General features: G+C 44.1%; 2 protein-coding genes across 24 annotated transcripts in view; one reads left to right on the forward strand and one right to left on the reverse strand.

Moving 5' to 3' along the window:
• FBXO11 (F-box protein 11) overlaps nucleotides 1-992 on the reverse strand; it is a 70035-nt gene extending 69043 nt beyond the window's left edge. Inside the window, exon 1 of one of the 2 annotated variants that reach the window (XM_081000902.1) lies at nucleotides 455-992. In XM_081000902.1, coding sequence (XP_080857028.1) covers nucleotides 455-677 — 223 coding nt within the window. In that variant the 5' untranslated portion in view covers nucleotides 678-992. The remainder of the gene's footprint in view (nucleotides 1-454) is intronic. The other variant, XM_081000901.1, reaches the window with a different exon arrangement.
• A 377-nt stretch (nucleotides 993-1369) lies between these two features.
• Nucleotides 1370-20111, forward strand: LOC308474656 (uncharacterized protein). 22 transcript variants are annotated; one of them, XR_013984788.1, is made up of 6 exons: nucleotides 1370-1499; nucleotides 2803-2897; nucleotides 3113-8515; nucleotides 9446-9523; nucleotides 15369-15483; nucleotides 17662-18164. XR_013984788.1 is itself a non-coding variant. In XM_081001228.1 (4 exons), the coding sequence occupies exons 1-4, from the start codon at nucleotides 2287-2289 to the stop codon at nucleotides 17801-17803; spliced, it is 459 nt and encodes a 152-aa protein (XP_080857354.1). In that variant the 5' UTR covers nucleotides 1510-2286; the 3' UTR covers nucleotides 17804-18164. The 22 variants fall into 22 exon arrangements, 1 of the variants encoding a protein (XP_080857354.1); XR_013984789.1 differs by lacking the exon at nucleotides 1370-1499 and adding an exon at nucleotides 19281-20111 and having other exon boundaries at nucleotides 1510-2897; nucleotides 17662-17865; XR_013984793.1 differs by lacking the exon at nucleotides 1370-1499 and having other exon boundaries at nucleotides 1510-2897; nucleotides 3113-4695; nucleotides 8243-8515.
• The last annotated feature ends 719 nt before the right edge of the window (nucleotides 20112-20830 follow it).

Here is a 20830-nt window from a genome sequence, read left to right on the forward strand (position 1 = left end):
GGGCTGAGAGGAAGAGTTGGGAGGGGACGGAGAGAATAAAAGGAAAGGTGTCAACACAAGTTACTGGGATACACGCCGTGTCCCGGACACGGGGGTGGGGGGGAGGAAGGGAAGTGGTCTCCCCACCCTGTGGCCAAAAAAGAGAGAGAGAGATCCTGGGCCTCTCTTCTCGCCCCCCTCCCTCACAGGGGAACCGAAAGGGGCTCTCGGACCCCCCCTTCCCTACCTGAGAGGAACCCACAACGAGCTTATTTTTTTAAAAGGCACCCAGCCCACCCACAAACCCCCAATAGGGCCCGAGCCAAACAAAGCGGGGCCTGTACGCCTTGAAAGGAGAGGGAAGGGTGGGGGAAACAGCGTTGCCTCGCAGTTATATGAGGGGGGACCCCCACCCCGTTCTCCCCCCACACACATTCGCTGCCCCCCCCCACCGTACCCACCCCCGGCCTCTTACCCCTTTCCCCAGCGGCGACGGCGGCGGCTGCGGCAGCAGCGGCGGCGGCGTTGTTGTTCCTCTCCGGCGGTGGCGGCGGCGGCGGCGGCAGTTGCAGTGGCTGCTGCTGCTGAGGCGGCTGAGCGGGAGGAGGCGGCGGCGGAGGCGGCGGCGGCGGCTGCTGCACCGGGCGCGGCCTGGACACTCGCCTGGGTCTCCTGTTGGCGGCTCGGACCGAGTTCATTTGCCGGCTCGGGCGGGGGGAGGAGAGGGGGTCGCTCCTCCGGGCTCCGGTACTCGGGGTGGGTAGGGGGGGAGGAGAGGGGAGAGGAGGGGGGAGAGGAAAGGAAGGGACGAGGGAGCCCCCCCGCCGGCTGAGGGGAACCGGCCCGACTGAGAGCTCGCTCTCTCTCGGTGGAAAAGAAGGAGCCTCCTCCTTGCTTCTCCTCAGTCGCCGCTCAGGTCGCTCCTCCGCCGGCGGCGGTTAACGAGGTTGCGAGGGGGGGGGAGATGCTCGTGCCGCTGGTGACCCCCCCTTCTCCTCCTTCCTCCTCCTCCTCCTCCTCGTTCCCCTCACGAGCGCGCGCTTTCCCCTCCCTCCCCCTTCCCCCAGCCTCAAATATCGCCGCTTTCGTGCCCCCCCGTCTCTCTCTCTCTCGAGGGAGTCGCCCACAGCTCCCCCTGGCCCGGCTTCGGCTTAAGCCCGTCGCCGCTCCGTGGCAGGAGGAGCCATTGACACTGCCAGGGAGAGAGAGAGAGAGAAGGAGGGAGGGGAAAAAAAGGCAGGCAAGCAAGGCAAGGCAAACTCCCCCCACCCTCAACCCCGGCGCGCGCGCGCCTTCCTCCTCTCTCTGCTCCCCCCTCCCTTATTCCCTTCTCTCCTCACTCACCACACATTATACACACACACATACAACTCGCTCTCGCTACGGGCAAGGCGGGCCTCCTCGTCCTCCTCCTCCCACCCTCACCCAATCCTCGCCTCCCGCACGGAAGGAGCGACGCGGCTCGGCCAATGGCGCCCTAGCTTGCATGCCGCGTCCGAGGGGCGGCGGGTCCTGAGGAGGTGGAGAAAGGGGGGGGAAGGCTGCCGCTTGGTGGGAGGGGAGATGGCGGGGCGGGGTGGCTGGAGGAGGAGGCCGCATAAAGGGACGTACATATAAAGGGCCGAGGCTAGAAGGAGGGAGGATCTGCCGAGGGACAGGGAAGCGTTGGGAAGAAGAAAAGGGGGGGGGGGGGGCGCTTGGCTTCAGTTTACCTCAGAGATTAAAGATTTGAAACGCGCCTGCCTTTGGGTTGTCAGTTGGCGGCGGTTTAACGGGGGGGGGGTCCATAAACGATTTTCGAAAGTTATTAAACGGTCCTGTAGGGATTCGAGTTGCCTCACGTCGGAAGTGCCCAGCGTCTTTGAGGGAACAGGGGACTTGCTGGCCTGATGGGCAGCTGGCCTGATCCAGCCGGGCCCGCGTTCCTATGCAATGCGATAAAGGGCCTTTATCCCAGAGAAAGATTGGGGAGGGGGGTTAAAAAGAAAGAGAGAGAAAGGTTTCTTCTCTTCTCTCCCCCGCCCCCCCCCCCGTCCCCGCTTAGGTAGGAGGGAAATTTAAGGAGAAGGGGTGAGAAACGGGGCGGGAATAATATTAGCATAAATTATTACGACCGGTGATCTCATGGAGAGAAAATGATTAATCTGTTCCTGGGGCGCGCGGGGGAGGGGGCTGGCAGAAAGACACGGATCTAGGCAGGCACGCACGTGCGCACCGCGGGTCAGTTCTGCAAAGGGAAGAGCAGACCTGACAGCTCGGCCCTTCTAAGGAGAGCCCGATTTTTGCTCCTCATGCTGGCTGGGTGGCATGTGGGAGCGGAAACCTCTGGCTCGTGTGGGCACCAACCAACTGTGGAAGCAGCTGCAGAGTAGAAAGAAAACCTTGGTGGAAACGCATGCAGGGCGCGCGGAAGGGTAGGTAGGTGTGGAGCCATTTTTGGAAGCGCATTGTTGCATTGCTCCAGATCCATACATGTTGTGGTCGCCCCTGCTGCTTCTTACCCTTCTGTGCAGTTTCTCGCTCCTCTGTTGCCTCGCTGCTGTTTCAGAGTGAACAGGTGTGGGGTTCTTTTGTTGCTTCTGTGGAGGGAAATGCTATGCTTTCCTCTTTGGATGCTACACTCCATAGGGTTGTGGTGGTTTCTGCGATCAGCAGTGGTTCCTATGGTCTTGACAGCAGATACTGTTATCTCATAGAGTAATATAATGTGAAGGTGGCTGAAATCGAATCAAAACTTAAAACCTAGAGTCAAATTGGAGGGGGTATTACTGAAACGTTCCCTAAATGACTCAAACTTACTCTGAAAGCCTTGTCCTGAAACAGGATTCAGTGGACTAAAAGCTCCTGTACATTCCAAGAATTTGTTCGTACTGCGATGACACATCAGATGACATCCATGAAATTGCCTCATGTTTCTTGTGAGTATATAGTATTTGTTGCTAAAACCCATTGTGGTTCCAAAGATCTGCTCTGGGGAATGAAATTAGTTTGCCTACCACTTGAACTAGCAGTTGTTGTACAAAATTAGGATCTGGCTCTTGAAAAAATGGCAGAATATTATTATTGTTATTGTTATTTGTTGCCTATCTATAGTAACCAACAAGTTACTATATATAATTTTATTGCTTCATAGTGATGTGGCCAGATACTTTCAAGTTACCTTTATTATGAGGACTAGAAACATTTCTGTAGTGAGAACTCAGATTCTTGGACAAGAGCTGGAAACTAAAGTAAGTTTTCCATTGTCAATTAATATGCCTCGGGAACAAATTTGTATAGTCTTTGGCTTCAAGTGTCCAAAATTTTCCAGAAGCAAAGGGTAGTGTTTACTGTGTTTTCTATACGAGATGGAAAACAAATGTCCATGTTGCTTGGTTGATAGTCATAATATTGAAAACTTTACAGAGCTCGGGTAATTGGAATACATAAAATAGGGGTACCAAATCACCACATGAACTCCAAATAATGTTGTGTGGTACACAATGGTGTATCCTGGATTTTAGCACCTATGATGAAATACTAGTCCCTGGATCCCGGAAGAAGCATGGTTTAATAAATATAAGACATAACATGGTTATTTCCAGAAGGCCGTATACTTCTCAGGACCAGGTTACTTGAGAGACCATTGTATTCCTTATACACCCAGTAGATAGCAATGGTCTGTAGGAGAGTTTCTCCTCCGTTTCCAAGATTTCAGAAGCGTACTCTGCAGTAACTCAAGAGAAAGGCTTTTAGTGTGGCTGCTCCTATTCTGTAGAACAGCATTCCTGTCAGGTAGGACAGGCACTATTTGCCCTTTCTGGGAAAGATTGAAAAAGACATTTTTGTTTTGACAGGCTTTCCCAGCTGGATAAATGGGTATTTACCCTGACTGTCCACTTGTTAAGAGATTTAGTCTTATTTTAATTGTACTTGTTTTGTGTTTTTTAACTGTTTTTAATTATGTATAAATTGAAACGGTGGTTTACCAGGTGATTATACTGATAATACTAATAATCCTCCATACACTACTTTGCTTGGTGTTTGTTTTTATTTCTGCTGACCGCTTATATGCTGCTCTGCTCTATCATGATGTAGGAATGTTTTTGTTTTAATAGTCTTACTGTAGTTATTTAATCTTTCTGTAAGTTGCCCAGGTAAGCTGTTAAAGGATGGGGTGTAAATCAAATAAATACAATGCAATACAATGTGTTTGTTTATTTTATTTTCTTCCTCCAGGGAGCTGATGGTTGTATACACAACCCCACATTCCCCCCCCCCCTAAAAAAAACCCTTATGTGATGGGTTTGGCTGAATGGTACTGATTTTCCCAAGGACATAGCCCATGCAACCCTATACTTAACCTACTACACCAGATCTGGAGATGTGGAAAGGGCACCAAATTGTAAACATGCTCAGCCTGGGAGGGGAGCAGTTTTTAAAGTCTTTCCCTTGCAGTAAAAGTCAACAGGAGAGAAATCCCTTACAGTGGGTCTGGGGGCTGGGGTAATGTTGCACCATCGCTGAAGGTTGGCCATAACTTGAAGGGTATCAGATTTGTTATGTGTATGTTCTTCCCCTGTGCAGCCCACACCTCCACTCCATGTCATCTGCTGGTGTATGGGAGCATTTTACCAGCTATCTGTCATACTGGCGGCATATCTCAAGTTCTGCCACTGTAACAGCTTCCTCTGATTCCTGTGGGCCATTCAGCAGATCTCAATAACATTGCTTATGGTGAGTTCCATGGCAGAGGTGACTGCTGAGCTCTCTGGTCAAAATCCTATACACTCTCCACCATAACATGGAGTGGTCTTGCACTGGTTATTTGTTTCAGCACAGTGGTAGTGCCCTTAGCATTGTTCTCTGTCCTCAAGGTTAACCCTACTGCAAGGGGTACACCTGTTCAGAGCTATTACAACATAAATAAAAATAAGAGAGAAACCTTCAAAGTAAATGGGGGGGGGATGTCAGCACAATGTCAGAATATTGCTGGGGCAGGGTATCTCATTCTTTTCCCATCACTACCTGCACCCTCCATGCTGAAAGATATATGTAGTAGAAAAGTGCTCAAAACTTCAAAAGTTGCTAAAAGAATAAGTTATTAAAAAAAAAAAATGATGCAAGCAGAGGCTGTTGAATTGCTTACTACCAGTTGTATCAGTTGCACTGTACACAGAACTCCAGAGTGTAATAGGTCTTCCAGTTGTGAATGTGGACATGGAATTTACACTTTCTTAATGACAAAGTGCTGTGGCTTGATAAATGGGGCAGTGTGACAATTCCTACAAAAGACCCTATCTTGAGAGAGATCTGGGTTCCCAGCAACAGGTGAGTAACCAATATGAACTTCTAGATATTTTAGAATGTATTTATCTTTATTGTTAATCGATTCAGGATGTTTCACAGGAAGTGATGCATAAATTAAATAGTAATAGAAGCTGTAAAGCGCTTAATAAAAAGAATCCCTATGTAGGGTGCATAAAAACAACGCAAAACAATTATCAGTAATATACACATTAAATCAGAAAGTTTTAAAAACCAAGTGCATAGTTAATTAGATTATGTCCTGGTAGACTTACCAGACCAATTAATTTTTTAACAGGCATCTGAAGCACTACAACAAGGGTGCCTGCCTCATGTTAATAGGCAGGGAGTTCCAAAGTACACTGGAAGTTCAACTCACAGCTGTGGAGTGAATATCATATGGCATCTGTAAAAGCTCTAGTTAACAAAGCTGGATCCAGGAGCACCCACACACTGAGTGTTAAGGTCAGAAGAAGGAACCCTCTTGGTAGTTCTACCACCTTCATAGGTTTGGGGAATGGTAATGCAGGAGAGGTCATTCTCTGTGGCAAGTCCAACACTGTCAAATTCCCTCCCCACAGAAGTAGTGTCCTGCACTTGCATTCTATGGCTAAGGCTGTAGCCCACCCTGGAACTTTCTGAGTGGGTAACAAACAAACAAACTCCTTCAGAAAGGAGCACAGTCCCATCCAAGACAAGCAATTGGCCTGTTTGTTTGACACAAGAGCCAGTCACCCACTCCACTGGGATTTAAGCTCAGTTTATTTGCCCTCATCTAGAAACGGTTAAAAAAAAAATCTAGAACAATCATAGAATCATAGAGTTGGAAGAGACCACAAGGGCCATCGAGTCCAACCCCCTGCCAGGGGGTGTCCAGGCACTGGTGCATAGCCCACAGAGTCATTGTAGGAGAATGCCATGGTCACGGCTATTAAAAGCTGAAGTGACACTGAAGGAGCAAGACTGCATTGTCCTTTTTCTGCTCTCGATAGAGGTCATCCACAGGGTAACCAAGGCCAATTTGGTCCCATAGCAAGGCCTGAACCCAGATGGGTTCTAGAAGGAATTTGTCTAGAATGATAACAAGTATCAGCAAAGCAAGTGGAATTTGCAATTGACTGGTAGGTGGTCCAAATCAATAGGTGTAAGGCTGGCGTTTTTAGGACTGGCCACACCATTGCATCTTTCAAGATGGCAGAGACTGACAGGCATCAAGAGGGTATGTAGTCAATCAGAGAATAATGCATTTTATTTGTGTCACAAGAGTGCATAAACTGAAAGGGATCCTACAGGGCATTGCAAGAAATGGCATTAGGCACTTCAGTTGGAACTGCAACACCTGCGGAGTCAAGGTCTCTCTCCAAAGCCGAGCAATTTTATCCTAAAAATATGCAGCTAGTTGGTTACAGCAGGTTCTTGAAGGCTCCAGGGGTCCCTCCTCCACAGCAACCTCTGAATACTCGAAAGAGCTTAGCTTGCTGGCTGCTAGAGGATGCAGCACAGGTTACAAAGTATGCTTCTTTTGCTGCCTATATTTTCACATGGCACACACAGTTATGTGCCCTAACCAGTGTTCAGCGGACCTTAGAACAAGCCTTGAGCTTTTCCTTGCAATTAATGAATATTGATCACTGGTATAATACAGTCTGGCAAACAGCCTTAATGGAAAAGTTGTTGTACAAACTGAAGAGGGCAAGGGGAGAGAAAAAACAAGGTAATTTTACACAGTTTAGTATGATTTTATTAAATATACAAATGGAGCAACACATGGACGAGAAATACCTACAGCATATATTGCAATATGGCATAGATAAGCAGGCCCTACTCATTAGTTCATTCCAATTCTTGTGTGTTTTCCAAGTTGATTTATTGAAGAGTTCATTGGACTGGTATACTGTAATCACCTCAGTAATATGTACTGTAAAATAATATGTTTAGTATTTTACACACCCACCCCATGACTCACTTTTTGTCAGTCGTGTCATGTCTTGTTATTTAGGTGTGTACAATTTTGTAACAGATCGAATAAATATATTAGAACTATAGAACGAGACTTGATCTCTAGTCTACATCCATATTACTTCACAGTCCGTAATTGGTTGAACTCTACAACACTGAAGAGGAAGCCCAGGAGCAATTGTGCCAACTACCTGTCTTATCTGAGCAGCAATAATAATAATAATAATAATAATAATAATAATAATAATTTTTTAATACCTGCCCATCTGTCTGAGTTGCCCCTGCCACTTTGGTTGGCTATGAAGCAGGATGTCAAATTGGCTGGAAAAAGACCATGGCCAATCTCAATATAAGGCATCTTGTAACATGATTACACACTAGATTATAATTTGGATTGTGTTGTTTTTCCACTGTTCCTTCAATGAGGTGAGAGTGATATATGTGGTTCTTCATGCGGTACTTTATCCCAACATTCCTGTGAGGTAAGTTAAGCTGAGATGTAGTTATAGCTCAAGATAACCCAATGAGCTTTATGACTGCCTGAGTAGAGATTTGAAACCAGCTCTCCCAAATCCAGCACTCCCAACTGCCATGCCATACTGACTCTCTAGCTCATATATTTGGCTGTTTGCTGATATCTGCCTGTTTCTCCATGTTATGGGAGTGTGAACTAGTTACAAGCCAGTATTAACTGGATACACATATACATAGGTAGGAAAGCATTACTTTATCTGCCTGTCATAGGAAAACATTAATTTCTCTGCCTGTCATAGTCTAGCCATTCTCCGAATTCAGCAGATGTATACCTCTAACCAGCAGATACTGGGGATAAACGGGAACGGCTGTTGCACTTTTTCTCTGTGGTGTTTGATTGGCCTCTATTGGAATAGCAGATGGAGAAAGACAGTTCCCCCCTAACCATATCACATTGGTGTGAGGATGAATGGGGAACATTGCCTAGTGCATTGAACGTTGACGAAAGCACATTGATTCTTGACACAAACTATTGCTTTTGTAGCTCAAGAACTAAAAGAAGCAAAGGAATTCCTGTCCCCCTATGATATAAGAATGTTGTGACTCGTATTCAACAAGAAAAAAAATTAGGACTTGTGAGTATTACTTCGTCAAGATGATTATCCTAGCCTGCATGGCCCAGCAAGCGGTGTGAAGGAGCTCCATGATACAATTCAGCAACTAAATCTAAGAAAATATAACCCTGAGCAATGCCTGGAAGGGGAAACCACCTTGAATCTATATATAGGCTGCTCTGTGCTCCTGAGAGGAAATGTGTGTAAGTGTATTTTTTTTTTCCACAGGCAATTTTATTTATTTATTAACGTGTGTAAGTGTAAGTCATCAATAGGAGTATAGCATCTAGATCAAGGGAAGTAATAGTGCCACTGTATTCTGCTCTGGTCAGACCTCACCTGGAGTACTGTGTCCAGTTCTGGGCACCACAGTTCAAGAAGGACACTGACAAACTGGAACGTGTCCAGAGAAGGGCAACCAAAATGGTCAAAGGCCTGGAAACGATGCCTTATGAGGAACGGCTAAGGGAGCTGGGCATGTTTAGCCTGGAGAAGAGGAGGTTAAGGGGTGATATGATAGCCATGTTCAAATATATAAAAGGATGTCACATAGAGGCGGGAGAAAGGTTGTTTTCTGCTGCTCCAGAGAAGCGGACACGGAGCAATGGATCCAAACTACAAGAAAGAAGATTCCACCTAAACATTCGGAAGAACTTCCTGACAGTAAGAGCTGTTCGACAGTGGAATTTGCTGCCAAGGAGTGTGGTGGAGTCTCCTTCTTTGGAGGTCTTTAAGCAGAGGCTTGACAACCATATGTCAGAAGTGCTCTGATGGTGTTTCCTGCTTGGCAGGGGGTTGGACTCGATGGCCCTTGTGGTCTCTTCCAACTCTATGATTCTATGATTCTAAGTGTAAATGTAATCAATGCACTATTTGTTGGGTTGATAGCCAATCATGTATTGATACCAACACTTTTGAAATGTGGCCTCATCGTCTGATGAAATCTGATTAGGCTCACCCATGATATAATGGCTTCTCTCATTGCCACTCACAAAACGTCAAATTGTGGGATCCACTTTTCCCCTTTGGAATCGGTGTAATAGCTAGGAATGCTGGAAGAAGTTCACTAAATCCAATTCTCTTGTCTGCCCCTTGAAATCAAGTTTTCTCAAGGAGCTTAATCTGCTTTCCAGGGTGAATTTGGATTCTGTGTACCAGTACTTGTTCGTCCAGGGATCACTTGGTCCAAGTATAAAGCCATATTTTTAGTGGTATGTATTCGGCAGTGAGAGATTTTACTTTCTTGGGCTCCATGATCACTGCAGATGGTGACAGCAGTCACGAAATTACAGTAAAAGACACCTGCTTCTTGGGAGAAAAGCAATGACAAACCTAGACAGCATCTTAAAAAGCAGAGACATCACCTTGCCAACAAAGGTCTGTATAGTTAAAGCTATGGTTTTCCCAGTAGTGATGTATGGAAGTGAGAGCTGGACCATAAAGAAGGCTGAAGAATTGATGCCTTTGAATTATGGTGTTGGATGAGACTCTTGAGAGTCCCATGGACTGCAAGAAGATCAAACCTATCCATTCTGAAGAAAATCAGCCCTGAGTGCTCACTGGAAGGGCAGATGTGAAACTGAGGCTCCAATAGTTTGGCCACCTCATGAGAAGAGAAGACTCCCTGGAAAAGACCCTGATGTTGAGAAAGATGGAGGGCGCAAGGAGAAGGGGACGACAGAGGACGAGATGGTTGGACAGTGTTCTCGAAGCTACCAGCATGAGTTTGACCAAACTACGGGAGGCAATGGAAGACAGGAGTGCCTGGTGTGCTCTGGTCCATGGAGTCATGAAGAGTCGGACACGACTAAACGACTAAACAACAACAATTCGGTTTTATGTTTATGTTACAGTGCTTTCTTATCTAGACATACATGACTTGCACAAAAAAACAGACTCCCTTTTATTTGTTTCTACCTGCCTCGTTTATATTTTCTGTGGGTAGCTTGCAGAAATAATACTCTGTCACCGGTAGTAAGCAGCAGGGTGGGATGCAGACACTGACCTTACCTCCTAGCAGGTGAGTCGATACTGCTTCCTGGGAGGGAGGGCAGTGTGATGCAAATGTAAGGCACTGGATTGGTTCCACTAGAGCATTTTCATTGTAAAACAATGTGAAACTTCAAAACTGAATACAAGTAGTCTAAAAAACTTGAAGTTATTTAATTTATTTTATAAATCTTCCTATGCAGATTTTTAAGGGGAATTCCTTTAAAACCTATGCAGAAGCATCAAGGTAAAAAATAAAAATAAACTACCTTTGAGGCAGTGCTGCTTCTGTTCTTGTAAAAGCTACTTATTGCCTTTTAAAAAGTCCAAATATAGATCGTCCAGCTGCCCACAGCCTGGTGTGGCTACTGCACGAGACTCCTTGCTGCCACACAATTTGACTGCAAGATGGCAAGGCCCTCTGGGTGTGACAGGACTTGATGGACATTCCATCACTCTCAGGGAGAATTTTATGGAAAAAACACAACTGCCTACATGTAAAAACTCAGGACAACCTCATGAAGGGATCGTCAGACTGCAGATTCTGAAATGGACTCATGATCTGATCTGATCCACCCAGATCAAATCAGGCAAGTTTGCTTTTGAATCCAAGTTTGACAGGTCCTTTTCTCATCCCTGCACAACATTTACCCCAGTCAGTGCCTTGGCTCTCATTGGCTAAAATACTGAAACGTGAACATTTGGGCAGAGATACCTTTAACATTCATAAGTAAAAAGGGTTACAGCCTTTTTAAATTTGTGCTAATTGAGAATCCAGGGAGGAGACATAATATCTTTCAAAAGCATGATCCATTGTGAAACCCTCTTCACAATCTATCAATTAATTACAGCTAGATGATTGTTAGCCTTTATTAATCAGAAATATACTTTGGTTGAGAAATTGGACTAATCACTAAGATGATGCTTCTGTAGCAAAGTGAATTGATTTAAATCAAGTTTTTCATTGATTCTTATATTTCCTAAACAATGGTGCAAATCTGACCACTAATCCACAACTAAATAGAGTATAAGTTACATTGTCACAGTCTTATAATGAAGCATTGCATCTGACAGACCATACAATTTGCATGAGCTTCTCCCACCCTTTTCCCTGCTATAGAGGGAAAGTGTTTAAAATATTTCCAAATAGGGTAATTCTTACGACCAGCAACTATGATGGTATTACCACATTTGGGCACCATACTAACCACAGTTTAGTGTTGCATGAGCAAGCCGAAATGGGCAGCAGTGAGCCTCTTGCTTGCGCAAGCCCTCACTTCCCTTCTCGCCCATGTAGTTGGGAGGAGGAAATCAGAAGATTTCACTTTGGCTTTTGCTCAACTGTGGTTTGTGATTTTGTCCCCACCAACCAACTATAGCTAGCATTAACTCATTTATTTCTAACAAGCTAGCTTGAAAGCTGTAGTCTCTTTCCCTGGACAAGTCATATATCTGAGAATTAAGATTTTCCTTCCTTTCATGAGATCGTGAAATGCCAAGAGCACAGAACCAGCAAAGGAGTGTTATATAGTTCCTGTGGGTCTTCCCACTCCTACAGAAGATGTTTTATGACCTATTACTCCCGTGACTCAATCTGGAAATCAGATCCTTTGCCTCCTCACTAAATTATTTCTACTTAGCTTTTTGGAGACCATGTGTGTTATTTTTGGGAGAAGCCTTCATATACATATATCTTATTACTTCTGTGTATAAAACAAATGATGATTTATGCCTTAGCTTCTCCAAAGTCAGGAATTTTCTCTAGAATTTTACAGTCTGCTAAATTTGTATTTAGATTTCTTCCATTTTGAAAAAATTCTGAATAAATTGCAAAACAATTAGCACATAAACCACCAGATTTTTTCCATGTATAAGACTATATTTCCCCAAAAATTTTTAAAGTTTAAAATTGGAGGTCGTTTTATACATGGAATGATGCAATTATTTATTTCTTAATTTTGGGCTCAAAAAATAAGGATCGTCTTATACGTGGGGGTGTCTTATACACAGAAAAATACGGTAATTTTCATAAAGCAGGTGAAAATACTTAATGTTAAAATACCATCTTGTCACTAAATGCCAGTCAAAGTAAAAGAGACTTGCAATATTTCCAGATTTCCAGTTAGAAAATGAGCATGTCTCTTGGGCAACAGAACTGTCACCTAGCAGTAAGAACATCCCAGGCAAATTATGTTGACTGTGTGCACACCATACATGTGTCTTAATGCACCTTATTTGATTGTATCCTTACCGGTTCCTGAACTGTAAACATAGACCCTACATACTTGGGGGGGGGTGCTTTATAATCAAATACAGAAAACAACAAATAATTTTCCAAGCTGAAATTAATGTGGTTTCCTCTTAATCTTTAATTCCCAATTCTGCCACATTAGATCAAAGGTGTCTTAGAAGACACGAAAAAAATACAATCCTATAAATAACAATAACAAAAATTACCATTGTACATTGATGGTGCTATATAAAAAGCCCATCTTCTTTTGCCATTCCAGCCTAAAACAATTAACGGTTTAGTGGACCCACAAGAATCTCAGTGAGACACTTAAACACAATTGTGACAGATCCGTGCAAACGTTATAACTTCTTAGCAACGGTATCTGGAGAGGAGGACCTCAGACATATACTCAGATCCTAGAACTTCCTGAAATTGGGATTTGTTTGAGCTGGAGCTTAAAAGTCCCTTTCTTGGAAATATTAATTGGAAGTAATAATTAAGGGAACTAGACTACCTTAATTAACATGAATTCCCAAGCCAACGTTTACCAAGGAAACACCGATACAGGAGTTGAAGGAATATCTATAGATAAGCAGGTAGCGTATAAACGCCAGGCCAGACCTTTTGTTCCTTAGCCAAAGTTGCCTCCAGTTTTTGAGCCTAGGAAAAATATTGCAATTGACTTGGGCAGAGGGCATTTGCAGGTAATAACTGGTGGTTCGGAAAGGCTTGAGCACTCCACTCCTGTCCGTTGACTGTCCTCTGCAAGTATCCTTGCATTTGTGTACTTCTGTCCTAAGAGAGCAACTCTGAAACAATCAAATGGGAAGTTTTAGAACAGTTTAACTTTCACTGATGGGTCAGTCATCTGAGCCATAGTGGACAGTCACGCCTCTCAACTTCTACAGAATCCCCAAAGTTGTATGCCATGTGGTAGCTCAACAGTGCAAAATATTGAGATGTCTCTCTAAGTAATATGTTGTTGTTTAGTCGTTTAGTTGTGTCCGACTCTTCGTGACCCCATGGAACAGAGCACGCCAGGCACTTCTGTCTTCCATTGCCTCCCGCAGTTTGGTCAAACTCATGCTGGTAGCTTCGAGAACACTGTCCAACCATTTCGTCCTCTGTTGTCCCCTTCTCCTTGTGCCCTCCATATTTCCCAACATCAGGGTCTTTTCCAGGGAGTCTTCTCTTCTCATGAGGTGGCCAAAGTATTGGAGCCTTAGCTTCATGATCTGTGCTTCCAGTGAGCACTCAGGGCTGATTTCCTTCAGAATGGATAGGTTTGATCTTCTTGCAGTCCATGGGACTCTCAAGAGTCTCCTCCAGCACCATAATTCAAAAGCATCAATTCTTCGGCGATCAGCCTTCTTGATGGTCCAGCTCTCACTTCCATACATCACTACTGGCTCTAAGTAATATACACAAATAATAAAAGTATTCCTGCAAGCTAACAGCAGAGGAAGGGAGGGAAACATTCTATCTCTATAAGGATGTATAATCTAGAACAGGGGTAGGCTACCTAAGGCCTGTGGGCTGGATACCGCCCAATCGCCTTCTCAATCCGGCCGGTGGACAGTCCAGGAATCAGTGTGTTTTTACATGAGTAGAATGTGTCCTTTTATTTAAAACGCATCTCTGGGTTAGTTGTGGGGCCTGCCTGGTGTTTTTACATGAGTAAAATGTGTGCTTTTATTTAAAATGCATCTCTGGGTTATTTGTGGGGCATAGGAATTCATTCATTCCCCCCAAAAAAAACATAGTCTGGCCCACCACATGGTCTGAGGGATGGTGGTGGACGGCTGAAAAAGGTTGCTAACCCCTGATCTAGAACACAGCCTATAGGGAGAGTTAACCCTTCCTTCTCCTGCCAGTATCCCTATTAATTCCCCCCTCTAGCAATTGCTATTAGTTCTGGGAGGGAAGTGATATTAACTGGCAGCAGGGAAAAGCAATAATAATTGAGGCCATGACATTGGGTGTTTAATCCCTCAACCACCACAGTCCTTATTCTAATCTCTCCCCCTGTTACTTAAGATGTTAAAACTAGACAAAATGCAATCACACCCTTAATGTCTCATCGAGTTTGGCCCTTGCTCTGCTTTAAAAGAAAACAGCAGGGCTGCCCTTATGTTCTTCTAAGAGACAAGGAGATGTGCCTAGCTGTTGAGTACGAACAGGAAGAGTATTTTATTTGCCCCGGTTTTTGCTTATAACATAATGGTAAAGGTAAAGGTACCCCTGACCATTAGGTCCAGTTGCGGACGACTCTGGGTTTGCTTTATTGGCCGAGGGAGCCGGCGTACAGCTTCCGGGTCATGTGGCCAGCATGACTAAGCTGCTTCTGGCGAACCAGAGCAATGCACGGAAATGTCGTTTACCTTCCCGCCGGAGCAGTACCTATTTATCTACTTGCACTTTGACGTGCTTTCGAACTAGGTTGGCAGGAGCAGGGACTGAGTGGCAAGTCCTAGGCTCTGTGGTTTAACCCACAGCGCCACCCGCGTCCCTGCTTGTAACATACCACTGTCTGAATATCATGAGGTGATTTAAAATTGGCAGCGGGGGGGGGGTCTTGTCTCATGACGGAGGACCAAATTACATGAGCCATGCAGTCCAATCTTGTGCTTGTTTACATGGAAGAAAGTCCCACTGTATTCCCACTGTATTACTCTCAGACAAGTGTGCGCAGGACTGCCTTCATCTCTGCAGTGATGTGCCTTAGGAGCCAGACATCCCAGCACTGTGCTATCATGTTACGCAGAGCTTCATAAGTAATTTCCTGAGACACCCTCTGAATACCTCCTCTTTTTATTCCCTGCTTCCTTTTTCAGATGCAGACTGCAACATGGCTGCATTTAACTCTCCTGTTCCATTTTTGGCTGTGCAGAAGAAGCCGCTCTGCTCCTTGTCATCATTTTTTAATTCGTCAGGAAAGCGTGGGGAGCAGTGAGTAACTTCAAGATCATTCTGCACCTTTGATCTTAATTTCCAAATCCTGTAATTTCTTTAAAGTACACACACTTTTCTCCCTCTCGCCACCAAACACACAGACTTATTTGAGTGTTAAACAGGATTTTAATGAGTCCCGCAAGAGAGTGGGAAAAGCAGCTGTTCAAGTTAGTTTCTATAAATAATTCTATATGATCGTTGCTAAACTTTTAAGAGCCACTGCTGGAGCTCGCCTGTTTCCCCTCATATCCTTTGGAAAGCAGGAGTGTGCGACTTTTCGCCCAAGATCTTGCACATATATTCATCACAAGGAAAACGCCGTACTGTGTATCACACGATGCTCTCAATTTAATTGTGTTAGACACAAAGTATTCCTGAGTGTGAATACCAACTAGGCATATCTGCATGGTGCTTAATATATGTATATATATATATATATATATATTAGTGAAAAATGAGTATACAACAAAACACATCGATGCTGTATTCAAGACTGGACCTTCCTACGCCCAGTTCATTCTTTCAATAGATGATCGAGCCATGGTTATCCATTCTATTTTAGTTTATTCATTAGATAATTTAGTAACACCCAAGCTAGACTGTACTGTCTTGTATATAAACCTGCCTCTGAAATGCAACCACAAATTCTATTGGTGCGGAATGGGATGGCCAGTTCATTAAATGTCAACACATTGAATGCAACTACAACACTACTCTGTGTTTAAAGCATTAATTATGCAGCAAAATGGGCACCCCTCCCACTTAACTCACAATTAGGGAGTTTGAGAGGCATGGGCGTAGCCTGGGGGGGTGCAGGGGTGCAGCTGCTTCCCCCCACCCGCCATCAAGTAAATATAAATACTTAATTAACTGACCAATTGTGTTGCAGAAAACTTGGTTCTGTCCCCCCCCCCCCCCAAGTCTGGCTATGCCCGCATTCAGAGGTGGCTTTAGGGTAGCTGCACTGATCAATTGAACTCAACAGCAGGCGGCTGCGGCAGATTTTTGCCTCGCACAGGGCGCCACTGAAAATTGAAAGGCCAAAATCTGCCCTGGCAAGTTCCATAGTTGATCAAAGGCTCAAAAACCTGAGAAGTTCTCCTGCACAAGCCCTGTTGAAATTAACTGGAGCCATGCAGGAGATGTTTCGATGGGGCTTGTGCAGTAGACATCTCATAGAGTTGTTGTTGTTGTTTAGTCGTTTAGTCGTGTCCGACTCTTCGTGACCCCATGGACCAGAGCACGCCAGGCACTCCTGTCTTCCACTGCCTCCCGCAGTTTGGTCAAACTCATGCTGGTAGCTTCGAGAACACTGTCCAACCATTTCGTCCTCTGTCGTCCCCTTCTCCTTGTGCCCTCCATCTTTCCCAACATCAGGGTCTTTTCCAGGGAGTCTTCTCTTCTCATGAGGTGGCCAAAGTGTTGGAGCCTCAGCTTCAGGCTCTGTGCTTCCAGTGAGCACTCAGGGCTGATTTCCTTAAGAATGGATAGGTTTGATCTTCTTGCAGTCCATGGGACTCTCAAGAGTCTCCCCCAGCACCATAATTCAAAAGCATCAATTATTCGGCGATCAGCCTTCTTTATGGTCCAGCTCTCACTTCCATACATCACTACTGGGAAAACCATAGCTTTAACTATACGGACCTTTGTTGGCAAAGTGATGTGTCTACTTTTTAAGATGCTGTCTAGGTTTGTCATTGCAGTACATCTCTTGATCTAGATCATCATCTATCTATATGTTGGTGGGTATAATGTGACTTGGCGCAGGAGCTTCTCTGCTCAAACTCCAAAACAATACGTCCCATCAGCTCCCGTCTCCAGCACATGGTTGAAATTTCCAAGGAGAGAGCAAAAACATTGTGGGAAGGAAGTCCTCTGCCGGAAGATGTTCTGTATTCAAAGGAGGCCTCTATTGGAAGGGCCCTCCGGTAAAAGTCTAGTTTCAGACAGTAAACATCTTGACAGCAGGCAGAGCAGGCACACAGGGCTCCCTAATGAAGGTGAGGTGCATTACCTTTCCGTTTAAATTATAATAATCATTTCCAAATAATTATAATGAATAATGATGATGAACAAGAGTTCCTAAGTTTGCATTTGTACATGGAAAATTAACACATGCACATTTCATGCAGATCTTGAGCCCTTCTTTGAAGTGATGCACTTTCTCTCTTTCAGCAATGCGCTAAACGACCTCCCCAGCACCTGTGCAGATGAACAGGGTTGCAGCTTCCAAGACTGGGCTCGGCAACTGGAGCCTCGACTTGTGTTTACGAGCCTCTGTAAAGCAACTGCACAGAGACATCCAGTGGACAATTGAGAGCAGTGCTTGGCGAAAGGCAGGGAAAAGTTAACACAGGCCTGTCCTACAAAAAGAAAAAAGTTTGTGTTCCTAGCTTATCTAATGTCCTCTATATGTTAAACCAGCTTTTGCCAACCTGGTGGCCTCTGCCAAGAGACCAAGGCCTCCTACCTGAGCTTTTGTTCCCTAGAAAGTGGGAGCCACCAACTCCACTAGCTTGCAAATTCCCAAGGGTAATTAAAGCCAATACTTCGAGCATGATGGCTCTATAAATAAAAAGCACTGCTAGGGTCGTTAAAAGCAGGGCATATCCTCCTTATTTTAGCCTTTTACTGTAAACATATTTTTCTTGTATATTAATAAAACAGGACGGATCAAATGCCAATAGTCCATACAAATATTATATTTTCTCTTCTCCCCTAAGGTCCCAATATCATAATACTAAAGCAGGCAGGCAGATAGCCATAGCACTGGGACATGTTCTCTGTCTTCATCCAGTCTAATATCTTAAACCATTCTGTCTCTCTCCCCCACCCCACTTCATAGCTATGGACCTTGGTTACTTGGCTACTATCTCACTCAGGAACTCAAGCATTCCAGCAAGGCAAGGCTAAGCTGGTGGTTCTCACAACAGGTGCCAGGATATCACTTGAGCTTGGCAGCCTCCCCAACTTTCCCATAAGATCCGCATTGTTCACAGAGGGCACCAAAATTGCTTTTCCTCTGGACCGTCCTTGGAGACCTCAGTGCTCTGTTAAATGACAGGATGGAAAGGTGGACAGTAATCTGGGCCACCTGGGATTTGTTAGCCCTCCAGCTGTTTTGGACCACAGATCCCAACAGCTGGTGGGCACCAGGTTGGCAGAGAGGCTGATCCACACCAGGAGACCTGATGACATATTTGTGCATCAAAGAGCCTCATGTCCTTGGTTTTAGGGCCTACCGTTTATTTCAAGATGACTTTTTGTGAATAGAAATTACATGTGCAACTCTCTATGAAGATTCATTTCCTCTAGTCCGCGATGATCATAGTAACCTTGACACTGAATATGTTTTGTCGTTCTCATCTGTAATATTGTTCAAGCCCCTTGTGGTCATTGCTCTTCAGAAGGGAACCTGGGTTAGATGTGGATCCTTAATTATTTAATATTGATTTTTTAAAAATGCAAATATATTGAAGAAAAAAGGGGGAAGGGAGAAAAGGGGGAAACAAGGGTAAAAAGACCAATAGTCACCTTCTTAGCAGATGCCGTAACTCTCCAACAGTTTGATTTCCTCCCCAAAGGGTGCAATCTTCAATTGCCTCCCAAGACAGATGGATGCCAAACCTAAATCCATCTTATTATACACACACAGATCAACATATGCTGTCCTAATAGGTACCCAGGCAAAGTTTAAAAAGTACATACAAATACAACAAGGGCATTAAGGTCCTCTTCTAAATTACATTCTTGGTGACTTCAAGGGTGCTGATTTTTGCTTCCTCCTCTCCCAGACCCTGAGAGCAGTATTGGCAAATGGATTTTTGATTCTCCTCTAAGCCAAAGGTGTCAGTCTGCAGAATGGCAAAACTCTCAACTGCAAGGGACTTTGCCCTAGTTCCGTAGATGTTCCAAATGACTTCTAAACTACAGTACCTCTTAGGCTCTGCGTCAACTGCTTGATCTGGCAAGAGTTGTCAGACAACTGAAGATTTGGAGCCTCCAAGCCCTCCTCTGCCTTATTCCCGGACAGCATGTCTCTGTGAATTTCCCTCCTTATATAAAACTATTTAAGAACTTCTGCCAGCTGGCAGCGGGCTCTTTTCCCACCCAAATCGGTAGTGCTTGATGCTTTTATGACTACTGCTCCAACAAGCAGTTAGATGTGCCTTGCAGGGAGATTTTAATTCCCATAGATTTTTAATTTCCAGTTTCCTATTTTCCATCAGAACTGTTGCATAAGAAGAAGAAGAGGGTTTTGCCTCCCCCAAGCGGACTTTCTAGTCAATTGCATCTAGGAGCTGAACTGTAGTGTTTTGATTCATTGTAAGCTGTTTTATCTTCTTTGTTTGAAATAATGAAAAAACTTTAAAGGCAAATAAAACCCCAATCTCTATTTTTAAAAAACGACATGTTTCCCCCACAGACGGTTTTTATAATTAAATTTTTTTAGTTAAGCACTGGTGTTTAGAAAAAGATAATGGAAAAGCTTATTATGTCAAAGAAGATAAAGGAAAAGCTTATTAAATATATGTGTATATATATTCAATCTTTTATTAGGAAGTTAAAATAACAATCTAGTAAGGAATATGAAGTAAAATAAATTTAAAAAGAAAGAAAGGAAAAGGGGGGAGGACCAAACAAACCAGGTTTCAAAGCCATTAACTCATAAAATGTTTGTTTGATAAATATGTATACCACTTGATGGGGGGTGGGGGAACCCTCAAAGGGATTTACAAAAAGGTAAACCAGAAAATCAGAAACAAACAATGCAATACATAAAGTACATTCTCAACAGGCCCACAATGAATTAGACGTTACAACAGGAAACGTTACTCGATGCAGAAAGAGTACAAAACCAATGTTATTAATAACAAATAAAGCCATATTTCATCAGGATTGCCTTTCCTGTGATTGGCCTGTCATACAAGCAACAAATGGCTGCCAGATGGGGAGGTGATGCTCCTTCAAAGACTAGTATCCCATGCCTTGCTCAACTGGTATATTATCATATCATAACATATATTTATTTTTATTTATGAATCGCTTTACACAAGGCATCCCAAAATGGTTTACAATACAACAAAAACCATACAAGTAACAACTGCACATAGACATAAGATAGATTTCTCAACACCACCTACATAAAATCAATTCAGATTTAGCACAAATACCAACTAGGATAAAGGTCTCCACTTGGAAGATTGTGCAAATAAATATATTATGAAAGGCACACAAAAACCTCTGATCGTCTTTTCTCACAAGAGAACTGGTCTAGCAAGGCCTGCTTCTGGAACTCTGTTACTGGAAAAAATGGGCAGCTTGAAACCCTGATATCTGTTTG

Source organism: Podarcis pityusensis (assembly GCF_964106645.2).
Source record: "Podarcis pityusensis genome assembly, chromosome: 3".
Taxonomy (NCBI): Eukaryota; Metazoa; Chordata; class Lepidosauria; order Squamata; family Lacertidae; genus Podarcis; species Podarcis pityusensis.

What these genes read in the sequence shown, in the direction of transcription:
- LOC308474656 (XM_081001228.1), top strand. Translation starts at nt 2,287, where the DNA reads ATGTGGGAGCGGAAACCTCTGGCTCGTGTGGGCACCAACCAACTGTGG. An exon ending in CATGCAGGGCGCGCGGAAGG is followed by an intron (nt 2,394 to 2,802) that starts GTAGGTAGGTGT and finishes GTCCTGAAACAG; the next exon opens with GATTCAGTGGACTAAAAGCT. An exon ending in GAAATTGCCTCATGTTTCTT is followed by an intron (nt 2,898 to 15,368) that starts GTGAGTATATAG and finishes TTCCTTTTTCAG; the next exon opens with ATGCAGACTGCAACATGGCT.